The sequence below is a fragment of the Pelodiscus sinensis genome, chromosome 8, assembly GCF_052426305.1.
Source record: "Pelodiscus sinensis isolate ZL-2025 chromosome 8, ASM5242630v1, whole genome shotgun sequence".
NCBI classification, from domain to species: Eukaryota; Metazoa; Chordata; order Testudines; family Trionychidae; genus Pelodiscus; species Pelodiscus sinensis.
This window is the reverse complement of record NC_143059.1, coordinates 40,244,895-40,258,278: the sequence shown is the minus strand read 5'-3', so window position 1 is coordinate 40,258,278 and position 13,384 is coordinate 40,244,895. Positions and strand designations below refer to the sequence as shown.

The window sequence follows — 13,384 nt, the reverse complement described above, 5'->3', positions numbered from 1 at the left end:
ACTCATCTCCAAGTATTACAGGTTGAAATGTAACAACTCAGTGTTCTAATGCATGGGGGGGATACAGCTTGTTCAGGAAGGACAGGCAAGTAAAGAGGGAGGCAGTCCTATATTATACATCATGAATATACACATTGTTCTGAGGTTCACAAGAAGCTGATAGACCAGCTGAAAATGTATGGGTAAAGATAATGTGGGGGGGGGGGGGGGAAGAGAAGAGAAAGGAAATGGGGGAGTACAGTAGTAACACCATGGTCTGGTCTACTACATGCCATCATATCAGGAAGAGGTGGAGAAGGCAGCAGTGGCAGTTCTTGAACAAATAAAGGGATACATCCAAAACACCAGTTCTAGAACTGATGAGAGACTAACTACCCACTCTGTTGGAAAATTAATATGGCAAGCCACAAAAGTTCCAGTAAGTTTTGGGAATGTAGGTGGGACAACTTTTCATTTCAGAAACCAAAGAAAGTTCTTTTTAGCTAGTTTCTACTTTAAACGCTTTAACCCTGAAAATCAAAAAAGGAAGCCTATAAGAAAGTAGAAACAGACAGATTGCTAAGGAGGAATACAAAAGAAAGACTAAAAATAGCTTTAAACTACTAAATAAGATACAAGTTGGCATCTATACTTCATATCCAATATAATTAATGTTACAAAGCAGTTACAGTTTGAGCACCATTTTCACATTCCAATTTTCTGAAACACACACACTTAAGATAAGGCTGAAAATCTGTCCACACCTTTCTTTTAAAAAAAAAAATCTCTGCAATTATAAATATATGCACAATGGAGAAATGTATACATTCTTTTCCAGTGTGACATATACTAGATTTTTTTAAACATACAAAATCGGAGTAACAAATAGCTGAACTTGGGAAATTAAAAGCTGTGACTGGAAAAAAACCTCACTCACTTAGCATGAGGGATGTTAGATATTTTTTATTTTAGTAATCCTGTAGCCACAACGATTTTTAGTGGTTACATAGTTACTAAAATGCTTTCTGCCCCTTGAGGGTAGAGCCAGCAGCCAGTGCATTCCCGGCCCCACTCCTGAGGAGCACCCTGCCACCCTGTGCTGCTACCTCTGTGCTGGTAACAACAGCGCAGGGTGGCAGGTGGAGCGAGTCTGCAAGGGGAGCAGATTTAAACATCAGGTCCCCACACAGACTAGTTTCCACCTGCCTCCCTGCACTGCTGTTTCCAATATGAAGGCAGCTGCCCCTGTCTGTAGGGTGCCTCAGCTCCCTGAGGATAGATGCTTTTCGGGCATTCCATGGAGAAGCCTTTGTCCGCTGGAAGCTCAGGTCCCCTTTGGAGAGGAGCCACCTGCCAACCATGCTGCTGACTCATACAGCATGCTCTTCATTTAAAATTTGGACTGGCGAGCTGGTACTGAGCCAGTCTGCTGGTCAGAGTTTAAAATGCCAAGCACCAGTAGGCGAGTGTTGTGGTTAACCAGGACTGTTAAGTAATTGCTTATCAGTTATCAGGTTTAAAAACACACACACACACGCACACACACACACGCACACAGCGCACCAGCTAGCTGTTAACATCCCTACTCAGCACATGCCCAGTAAGTGCATCTTAAGTACTACAATAATACAAATGCAGAATGTTTAAAGTTTTTCAGCAAAGCCCTGTGAAACCAGTTGTCCTGTCTGATAGAGGGATTCTCATAAAATGGCAAGAACTCCCATTAGAATTTGCACAAACTATAGTGTAGGTCTACCATTTTAACACAGCAAACATTAAAATCACCAAAATCTGCAGAGATTTAGCATCAGGAACAGAAGAGAAATTCATGCTTAAAAAAAACTAACTAGGAATGCTAAATATCAGTTAATTGAATAGTTGATTAAACGCATGAATTCTTATCTATTCATTCTAGTGTCCCCAGGGGTGGGAGTAGGCAGCCAGTGCACTCCAGCCCCACTCCTGAGGGGCTCCTTGCCCCTGCATCAGAGGTAACAGCGGAGTGCCAGGCGGGAGCTAGTCATAAGGGGAGCCAGTTTCAAAATTAGCTCCCCTTGCCAACCAGCTGCGTGTCACCCTGCACTGCTGCCTGCGATACAGAAGCAGCAGCAGCACGGGATGGCAGCAGCTCCTGTCCAAGGGAGGGTCTGAGATCCCAGAACTGAGTCAGGCTGCCTGCTCATCTAATACACTTTAAAAGCTGAGTTGCAATAGGGGTAGGCCTCAGACCCAGCCAGCCAGCCTACCAAAAAATTTACTGGCTGGGGGCAGGGTGAGGGTGGAATGCATGTAGTCTATTAGAATTAACTGATAAGCTTTTGCTTATCGGTTAGTCGACTATACTGTTACAACCCTATGTCCTAAAATTACAGAGTTGGATCCCTCAGTGTTTATGACCATCTTTATTCTTGAAGCTCAAACATATGAGAAAACAATAGTTTCCAGAATTTCCATTGCCAAGTTAAAACAGCACAGTGCAGACTGCCAAAAAAATATCTTCAGGCAAATATATCAGCAGTGACACTCCCTGTTTCACTCAAATTACCTCAATATGGTGTGATCATATTAAAGACACATTTAACTCTTTTTTTCAAAAAAGGCAATTACAAAAATATAAAACAGCATTGTTAATGCAATATTAAGTAGGCACACAACGTAGCTTAGGGGTTCATCTACACTGCCCCACATTTCAGAATAGGGATGTTGACATTTGACTGTACAATTAACCCATAAGCCTAGGTTATCAGAGGTGGGGGAGGGGGGGAAGAGGACGTGGGAGAAGAGAGGAGAGAAAAGCAGGAACTGATGCTGGGGGAGGGGGCAGCTTTAAGAGAGGCAGCAGTAGTACTGGGGGTGGGTAAGGGAAGGCTGCCATGAAGCAGCCCCTGTCCGTGGGGTGGCAGGCAGCCAGTCTGTGCAGGGAGCTGGACCAGCTCCTTCCTGGAACTCTGCACTGCTGCCTCTGATGCAGGAGGTATTCCCAAATGTGGGGTCAGAGGGCAGGGCTGCTGGCCTCATCCTTGTCCCCAGGAACTATAGAATACTCAAGTAACAGATGACAATTTATGCAGTTACTCAACTATTCAATTATCCAGCATCTAACAACCCTTCTTCAGAATAGCAGACTGTAGACTCAGCAGTTCTCAGATACTGTATGCAATATTTTCTCTGATCTTTTGTCCCTTTTTATAAGATTCTTACCAATAAACATTATTAAAGGCCATTCCAAGTTGTGACAGACTACAAAACACAGGAATGGTCACGCAGCTTTAAGGCTTCCTTCATCAGCCAATGTATAAAACAGTTGAGTCTAAATGGCTGACCTAATGTTTAACCTGTTATCCAATAAAGTGGGATGCAGATGAGGTGCCACTCCAGTCCAGCTGGAGCAGCCCACAGCCCCATGCCCACCAGCAGGTTACTGGTTAACCAGAAACCCACTTGTTCCTGGTTAACCAGAACTGGCAAGCATCACCTATTTAAGGATGTGAAAGGTTAACAGGTTAACCTTCCACAGTCCTAGTCTGAGTTATCAGTCACTCCTTAGAAGGTTTCCAGCTTCAAGGTCATCTTACTACACATTTGGTCAGTAGCATGCCAGCAATCATTTCTAGTCTCATAGAATCCAAGGGCAGGAAGAGACCTCAGGAGTTCAGAGTCCAGCCCTCTGCCCAAAGCAGGCCCATCCCAACTAAATCATTCCAGTCAGGGCTGTGTCAAGGAAACACTTAAAAACCTCTAGGGATGTGGTGGAATCTCCATCCCTAGGTAAACCATTCCAGTACTTCACCACCCTCCTAGTGAAATAGTTTTTCCTAATACCCACTGTAACTTGAGACCATTGCTCCTTGTTCTGCCATCTGTCACTACCATGAACAGCCTCTCTTCATCCTCTTTGGAACCTGCCTTCAGAAGTTGGAGGCTACTATCAAAGCCCCCCTCACTCTTCTCTTCTGTGGACTAAATAATCCCAAATCCCTCAATCTCTCCTCGTAGGTCAAGTGCTCCAGCCCCCTAATCATTTTGGTTGCCCTCCACTGGACCCTCTCCAATGCATCCACATCCTTTCTTTAGCGGGTGGGCGGGCGGGGGGACCAGAATTGGATGCAATATTCCAGATGTCACCTCACCAGTGCTGAATAGAGGGGAATAATCACTTCTCTAGATCTGCTGGAAATGCTCCTCCTAATGTGCCATTAGCCTTCTGGGCTACAAGGGCACACTGTTGACTCATACCCAGCTTCTCATCCACTGTAATCCCCAGGTCTTTTTCTGCTGAACTGCTACCTAGCCAGTCAGTCCACAGCATATAACAATGCTTTGTATTCTTCCATCCCAAAGTGCAGGACTCTGCACTTGTCCTTGTTGAACCTCAGATTTCTTTTGAGCCAATCCTCTAATCTGTCTAGGTCACTCTGGACCCTATCCCCGTCCCCCAACATATCTACCTCTTCCCCCAGCTTAGTGTGTCATACACAAACTTGCGGAGGGTGCAATCCATTCCCTCATCCAGGTCATTAATGAAGCTGTTGAATAAAACTGGCCCTAGAACGGATCCTTGGGGCACTCCACTTGAAACCAACCAGACATCGAGCCATTGATTGCTACCCATTGGGCCCAAGAATCAAGACAGCTTTCTATCCACCTTACAGTCCATTTATCCAATCCATATTTCCTTAATTTTCTGGTAAGAATATTGTGGGAGATCATATCAAAAGCTTTGCTTTAAAAAAAAAAAAAAAAATCAAGATTTATCACAACCACTGACTTCCATGTCCACAGAGCCAGTTACCTCTGCATAGAAGCTAATCAGATTGGTCAAGCATGACTTGCCTTTGGTGAATCCACGTTGACTATTCCTGATCACATTCCCCTCTGAGTGCTTCAGAATGGATTTCTGAGGACCCCCTCCATGATTTTTCCGGGGACTGAGGTAAGGCTGACTGGTTGGTAGCTCCCTGGATTGTCCTCCTTTCTCTCTCAGATCAGATGCTCTGTAGAATGCTTACAGGGCCAGTAACATGTGTGTAGAACATCTACATTTTTCACAACATTGTATGTCTCCAGCAATGTAATTTCAGATTCACCTAACCTGTTTCAGGGCTGAAAATAAACCAGCTTTCATATATCCTTGTCTAGTTTCTCAAGGCACTTGTATGCCAGCCTCCAAATATATGGCACAACACTAGTTCTCTCTCCCTCAAAGACTAGCATTTTGAAGAATTTAATCACTGTTATATGGTTATTTCAGAAGACTTTTTGTGACTGTTCTGCTAACTAGAAAACTTTGTACTGCTAAAGTCAGTAAGTTTCTGTCAAAGTGAGACTTCCTTATTTAATGCATTTTGTTCTTAGTTTTATCCATGGGCTTAGCTTATTTTATACATTTCCTTATCAGCTTGACTGAATTTACATTACTGCCCTAAAAATATTCTTTACACTTTTCCCAGATATATATAGCAACTCTAGCATATTTATATTTCTAAGTACAAACATTTTAGTTGTGAAGACTACAACCACTCCTGTTTCCTACCTAAAAAGACAGCCCATCTTACAATTTAGAAACTTAATCATCAGATTGCATTTTAAATCAGTTAACAAATAACCCTATATAGCATGTACCCAGCAGCATCTTTTCCATCTCAAAAAACAGTACCTACAATACTAACCCTGTTGAATCATAATGTATTCTTAAAAAAAAAAAGTAGCTTCTCTAAAATGCGCTGGCTAGAAATATAATTTCTGAGGTCAGTCAGAGCAGCATCTGTACCACCATACTCTAGGATATTCTACCACACAAAGATTAAAAGGGAGGACAGACAAGCCAAACTTGTTTTACAACATCTTGGTTAAATGCCAAAAACAAATGGGCTGAACCAGCTAGAAGATGGCAGCCATGTGCGAGAATAAGATTCTAGTCAGAGAAAAAAACATGTAGTCAGGCACAACTCCCAGAGTGTTAACTATGTTAAGAGCTGGCCCTGTTAGTAACTAAATTACAAAGCCAGCTAGGAGATGAAGTTTTAACAAAGTCAAAATATGCCTGAAGGATAAAGAAACTGAAAACTTGCACCAGGCACAGAAGAGAAAAATTTACATTGTTTCACTGATCCCTCTTGCTGAACTTAGAAAAGGTGTTCCTGGGGAAGTGACTAGTGTCTCTAAAAAGGTGAGACTCCTGTGGGAGATATTACTAGTCACTGAATGGGTCCATCCATGAGAGAAAAAACAAGAGATTGGGGCAGATTAGCAATTCTACTTGTTTATGATGTAGCAAAAGTTTACAAACTCTGCTTAGAGCTATGAATTACAAGAATTAGATCCTTTCCACTGTACTCTGGTTTGATTGAAGAGAGGAGATAGTTTATTAATAAACGTTTCCTACTGAATATACTGGTTCCACAGATTACCATTTTCATAACATCCCCTGATGCAGGTGTTGCAAAATGTCAACAGCATCAGGTAATGAAACTTGCAGGAGTACAAGAGGACTGCAGTGAGGTAAGGAGGTGTTCACATCAAGTTCTAGCTCTTCGGCCACATCCTCACAGTTCTTCATTGCACCACGTATGTTATAGCTTAGTTTTTATCCCCCATCCTCCAACAACTTCTAATCCTCTCTTGTGTATCCTTAATGCCTCCTCCTGCTCATCACTTCATACCTCTTTCACATGGACTCCAATGTTCTTACCTCTTTGTAGGAAACATCTTTCAAATATCTCCTATAGAAAAAAATACTTTATCTCCCCTTTGCTCCCAACCCTCATGCCTGACTTCTATGGAAGTTTGCCTTCAGTTGGAAGCTTCTCAAAGCAGGGAACATCTCACTTGTATTCTAGGAGAATCTTGACCAAAAACATCTGCTCTTAAAAATAATCCTTCCAATACAGGATCTACACATGAGGTTGTATCCAATCATACTAAAACCATCTGTTGAAGACAGGAGAAACATATCCTAAAGTATCAGAGGGGTAGCCGTGTTAGTCTGGATCTGCAAAAGCGACAAGGAGTCCTGTGGCACCTTATCGACTAACATGTATTCGAGCATAAGCTTTCATGGGCAAAGACCCATGCATCTGACAAAGTGGGTCTTTGCCCACAAAAGCTTATTCTCCAATACATCTATAAAGGTGCAACAGGACTCCTTGTCAATATAGTCTGGATATTGATCTCAAATGCAGAAGTTCTCATGGTTGATGAAAAATTTACAAACTTATTTTTAACAACTATTCAGAGGCATTTTATATTTAAGATAAAATTTTGAAATTGGTCACTGCTTTGCAATGTTAATTTAACTATACCCATTTCTAATGCATGTTGTGTTCAATATATAGGATTACTAGAAAAAAAACAGTCAATCTTCCTTATCTGAAAAACTGTGAACCACTAATATTGCATTTTTACACAAAGAGTTAATTGTGTGTTAGAAATTCAACTGAGGTTAAGAGGAGAGAAATCATCATCAAGTGCCATAAATGAAACTGATGGAGATTATACTATTTTGTATATTTAAATCCATTGTATAGGTTTTATATCATTTTATACTAGATGTCAAAATGCATGAACTGTACATTTTTAACAACGAAAACTAGGTCTCAGAATAGTACAAAGCTGTAATCTGAGTCAGATAAGGGTCCATTTATCAAGAATAAAGCATGTCTTGTTTTATGCAGATTTATATTCTTGACTAGCTTGCAGCAGTCATTCATTCATGAAGTCAGGTGCCAGTGTATCCAGGAAACAGAGTCAGACTGCATGGGGACAGGAGTGTCCCCCAATGCTTCATTACTTCCAGGCAAAGTTTCAAATTTTGAATCATTTGGTATCTTCAATTTATTTTGAAAATGTAATTTGAGTACACTTCAACACACAATTCTCTACCCCAACCACTAAATTTCAGGTCATGCAATCCCTCTCCTTCTCCTTCACAGCCACACAAGAGTTTGCAGTTTAAGAGTCCAATACAAAATTTATTGGGAGCAACATAATTTAAAATAAAAAGTAGTTTGCAGAGAACAAATTCTATTACATCTTTGTTGTTTCACACGCCAAGTATTATGATAATGGGATATAGGAAAAACAGTAAAGGAAACTAAAAGCAACACAATATTTGCATGTGGATGAAGTTAGTGACATTAAGAGGTGAGTCTGTTAAAGAATTTATAAGCACTGCAAATGTAACTTAATATAACCTATAAATAATTCATCACTAAAGAAATAAAGCCTTCTACATAACCATCTACTAGCCTTACAGGTTGACAGAAAGGTTACAAAGTCTTTAAAAAATTTTTTTTTTTAATTTAAAAAAAAAAAGGAGGGGGAGGCTGTGCATCAATTTTGTAAGAATTAACGCAACAGCAGAGTGCACATCCTTGGAATGTATTTCATGCAGAAATCAAGCTGCAAGGGGCCAAAATGTCACTGACTGTCAAGTATTGCAGAGCTGCATTATGTGGCATAATACAAGAGTTATTTTGTTGTTTATACATGTCCAATTTTACACATCTCAAACTAATCATTTGCAAAAATCAGAGAGGGTAGATAAAGGGCTAGACCAATATATCCTGTTCTGGGCACCACAGCTTCGGAAAGATCTGACCTATGAGAAATGGTAAAAGAAAACTAAACATGCCCATTTTTTTTGAGCAAAAAAAAAAAAAAAAGTCACTAATGGGGGACATGTTCTCCATGTCCACTGAAATTAGGCCATGAAATAATCGTCTTAGTCTCCAGCAAAGGAGAAGTAGGAAAAGGTCTCTAGTTATACAGGTAGTTAAGGTCTGGAATAGGCTTTGATGATGAGAGTGACTGTGGGAATCCCTCTCAGTGCAGATTTCTAAGAAGAGGATGAAGAAACACCTGCCAGGCATGATCTAGATTTACTTGGTCCTGCCTCAGATGACTTCAAGCTCCCTTCCAGTCCTTTGGTTCTAGAATTACAGAATCCTAGAACAGTGCACTCCAGTCTCATACACAAAGAGATGAGCGTTTGCAATTACATAACTGCATATATTAATCGTCTAGTTATATTTTAAATTTAGAAATGTCTATTTTATATTAGCCATTACAAATATTACACAGTCAACAGTGACCACCGTGTAACATACTAAAGATCAGACACTTGAAAAAGTCAGTGCACTAAGATCAATTCAGAACAAGATGTCCAATCCATATTCAGTTTATTTTCACTGCACTAAACTTAATCAGAAAAGTCTGCAAAGGTAAGTGTCTGGTTCAAGCGGCAATCAGCGGCAATCATTTCTGGCCCCTCTGCCACCAGCCCCCTCCAGCCAAGGCACGAACCTTTTCCTCTCAGCTGGTTCCCCCCCGGTCCCCCTCCCATTCCCCCACTGCTTTGTCAGTTCCCACTGCTCTACCAGGCAGTGCCATCACCTCTGCATATCTGGCTCCAGCTCCTGCTACCGTGCCGGGCAACCCCGATGGCTCCTCGCCGGGTTCCCACTGCCACGCCATGCAGCCCCACCCCCTCTGCACGCACCAGGTTCCCACTGCCAAGCTTCTGCTGCCACTCCAGGTAGCCCTCCACTGGGACTTTCTGGTCTTGGAACATCCATGGTCCTGCCAGATCACAGATGCTGCTGGGCCAGAGAGTCCCAGTTAAGAGAGTTTCAACCTGTACAATGATCTATTCAGAAGATTCAAAAGAAAACCCACTGTCGCTATTGAGGTTTCACTCATAGGGCAATTTTAACAGTTCCAGACCTGTTCCTCTTAAAACAAAGCTATCAACTTCTATAACATTTAACTGCTTTAAACAAAAACAAAAAAAACCTCACCTTCTAGCCCTTACAGTTGCAAAGAACCCAATACACAAAAAAAGGGAGTGTAAGGGCTTGTCTATACAAAGCAGCAACGGGGTGAGATTTGTAAAGACACATCTCAATGCAAGCACCAGTAGCATCTACCCAGACAGTGTATCAAAAGCATACTAGGAAACTTCTACCAGGAAGCGTCAAGGTCTGCCCAGACCAGTTAGTATGCTTTAGAAGCCACACAATTTCCCATAGTGCAAATTGTTGCTTCATGTAGGCAAGTTCTAAAATTATTATTGCATTGTCCTCTCAAAGTCTACACACAGACTACTCCAAACTGCAACAAAATAGAAACCGAGGCTTAATTTAGGCTAGAAAAGTTTTGCCAATGTAACTATACCAACAAATCCTCCTAGAGTAGATGCTGCTTATATCAGAAGTGTTGCCTCCTCCCCCCGTAGCATGCCTTACATTGGTTCCTCAAATAAGCTATAATGGCAAAGACACATATGGCCAGTATACAACTGCATCTATATCATTATGGTTTGCCAGAAAAATAATATTGTGAGAAATAAAATTACATACCCCCCTACACCCAACATTAGAATATTGGCATGGCAAAAGTTTGTAGCACAGACGTGGATTTAGCCTTGTCAGTCTTCACTGCTTCCCAGAAAATTACTCAATATTCTGCTACTATTTCAGAAAACAATAAACAGCAAGAATGGGAGTTATTAATTTGAAGTACTTCAAAAAAATTGAAGCAGCAGAGCAGAAAGTAATGGAAACAAAAATGACAAAGTGAAGAGACACATAGCAGAAGCACCAAATTCCTGAATACTGAAGTTGGGGGTAAGTGATACCAGATACCTCCCTTAATTCATCTCCACAACACTCAAGAGGCTCTTTAGAAAGAAAGAACAAACAAATAAATTTATCAGGCAGTTACTATCTTGAAGATAACTCCAAAGGAGAATCCAAATATGGCATCCAGGACCAGTAGAAATCCTAGCAGCCTCCTCTTTTCCAAAAGCTGCAAGTCTGCTTCTCTCCTGAGCATTGTCTCTGCAGAGCAAAACTCTAAATTTCACATCCATCTTTGGTTAGTGGATTTACTCTGATTTCTTGTAAGATTTACAAACCTTGTGCATGAGAATACTATTAGTCAACGAGATTTTAGATTGCACACTCATACCTGAGACTGACTTTGGAAAAAAAGATGGAGAGGAAGGGGGAAAAGAATGAAGACAACATAGAAAAGTGTGAATGTGGGTAAATAACCATTCTCTCTCAAGCCAGGCCATGTCCCCTGAGACAAGTTAACCATGTATTATGTAGGAGACACCCCAGAATTATGTAGCTTTGCTTTTTGAACTTTTCAAGTTTACTCCAAAATAGCTTAGCACTCAAGCTAGTTGGTGGCTTGCACCTTTTTCCAACCTCTGCTTATGAATGAAAAGCCACTTCTTTAAAAAAAATCACTTTGCTCTCTGCCCCTCAGTAACTTCAGAAAATGATAACAGATGGAGAATTGCTGTCAAAATTCTATAACTCAAAAAAGTTTATTTTATTCCTCAGCAACCTGTGGCTAATTAACATGGATCATGTGGATACTGTAGCTACTTTGACATGTAAAGTACTCTTTAGTTATAAAGTCAACAAACTCATCATCTTGAAAAACTTGTCTACATATACAGCATTGCATTGGCTGTTCTAGTGCTCAATGAAGACCATCACTTCTAATCAGTGTAGGTACTCCATCCTCTCCACAGGCAGTAGTTATGTCCAAATTGCATAACAGACATTCAGGGGTCTGGAATGTCCACATCCCTCAATGATATACTTGTACTAATATATGCTTGCAGTGTACTTGAGGGATCCCTCTTCTTTGGACTCCCTCCTAAGTAAACTGCCTCTTTGGTTAGCAGAGACAACAGATACTCAAGTTCTGCACACAATCCTACCATTACTAGAAACTACTGCTAACGTGATTAGTGTTACTTTAAATTGTTGTTAAGCGTCCATTTAAATCTTAACAGAGTAAGGCAGTTTGTGGGGGGAATAATAGGACTGAGGCACAGTTCCCAGAGCTAGGACAGCACGGCATTGTGTCATCTTGGGAGGATCTCTGCAGACTAAGGACTAACCCTATTTTTGAAGTTTATTTGTTCCATCACCTCAGTGCTGTCCCTGTTCTCCCAGGCACCCGGGGCCGGGCGGGCGGTCTCACCTTGCGATGAAGTCAGCGATACCACTGCTGCTGCCGGCGATGCCGATTCTCTTGGGTTTATCCGCCGGCTCTTGAGGAGGGGCCGGGGCGGGGGGGGGCCGGCGTCCCGCCGGGCGGCAGGTGCTCGGGGGCGCTTCGGCGCCGGCTCACTTCGTAGGTGTTGCGGGAGTTCAGGTTAATGTCCGTGAAGCCCAGAGGCCCCGGACAAAGGGCTCCCGCCGCAGCAGCCCCATCGCTGCACTCCCAGGGAGTCCGTCCGCCGGTGGCGGCCTCAGACGGGCGTTCAGCCCCAGCCCAGCTGCGGCGCGGCGGGGTGTTCCCGGCTGCGGCACCAGCCTCCGGACCGGGCCCCAAGCAACAACTCTTCAGCGGCTCTTCGAGGGCAGCCCCCGCGCCACCCCCCGGCTCCGGCTGGGGCTCGGGGAGGAAGCCCCCGTTGGGCAGTCTCGCTTCCTCCTCCTCCGGCCCCGGCTCGCTCCGCACGGCCCAAGCAGGCGGCGCCTCCGGCGGCAGCAGGAAGCCGGCGTCCCCGTTGGTCATTCTCCCGCGGGGGCCCAGGGCACAGGCAGCCCCGTTGGGGGCTCTCTCCGGGCAGCACTTGCAGCCCAGCCCGGCAGGCGCTGCGGGGCCGAGCTTCCCGGCCAGGTACCGCTGCAGCAGCAGCTCCTGCCCCGAGCCGCCGCTCAGGCTCCGGCTCCCATCCCGCTCCCCGTCCTCCTCCTCCTCCGCCTCCTCCGCCGCCGCCTCATCCTGCCGGCCCGCGGGAAACAAGGCTGCGCTGCCCTGAGCTCCGGCATCGTCCGGCCCCACCATTTGCCGCCCCGCAGCCCCAGGGCTGCCAGTGGCGCAGCTGGGGCGGAGGGGGCGCACGAGCCCCCCCGGCGCAGCGGACCGAGGGGGGCGGGCGCGCGCTACTCGCCGCACCGGGAGCCGCAGCTACCGCGGGCTCCGCTCACCGCATCGGACGGCAGCCGCGGGGAGCCCGGCTCACGCAAGCGCACAAGAGCGGCGCCCCTGGCTAAAGGCGCTTCCAACCATAGAGAGCCAGCGCAGACGACCCACCCAGTCAGCCTTGGAATATCCGGTATCATAGAGGTGCCACCTAGATAGGATCCTCCCTGGAGGAGGGGAACCGCGGATCTTCTTTAGCATAGGCCATGTAGGACCTCCTTACGTTCCGTTCCCTTGCCGTATTCCACCTAACACTCCCTCACTCACATGACTCTGTTTCCATGAGGAAATGCCATCAAATCCCAGCCACGCCCAACTACCATAGTCCAGGTGAAACTACCTCCTGTAACAGCAGAGCCCAGTAGCCACAGGTGTCTACAGACTTCACTGGTGTCCGATGGAGCCATTTAGTTCCAATATGCCCGTGCCCCTTCATTGCACACTATGTGAG

At 44.1% G+C, this 13,384-nt stretch overlaps 1 protein-coding gene across 2 annotated transcripts in view; it reads right to left on the bottom strand.

Moving 5' to 3' along the window:
- TBC1D12 (TBC1 domain family member 12) overlaps positions 1–13,088 on the bottom strand; it is an 82,480-nt gene extending 69,392 nt beyond the window's left edge. Inside the window, exon 1 of one of the 2 annotated variants that reach the window (XM_075935142.2) lies at positions 13,045–13,088. In XM_075935142.2, the coding sequence (XP_075791257.1) occupies positions 13,045–13,073 (29 nt within the window). In that variant the 5' untranslated portion in view covers positions 13,074–13,088. Of the gene's footprint in view, positions 1–11,982; positions 12,126–13,044 lie in introns of those variants that run through there. The other variant, XM_075935141.2, reaches the window with a different exon arrangement.
- Positions 13,089–13,384: the final 296 nt, after the last annotated feature.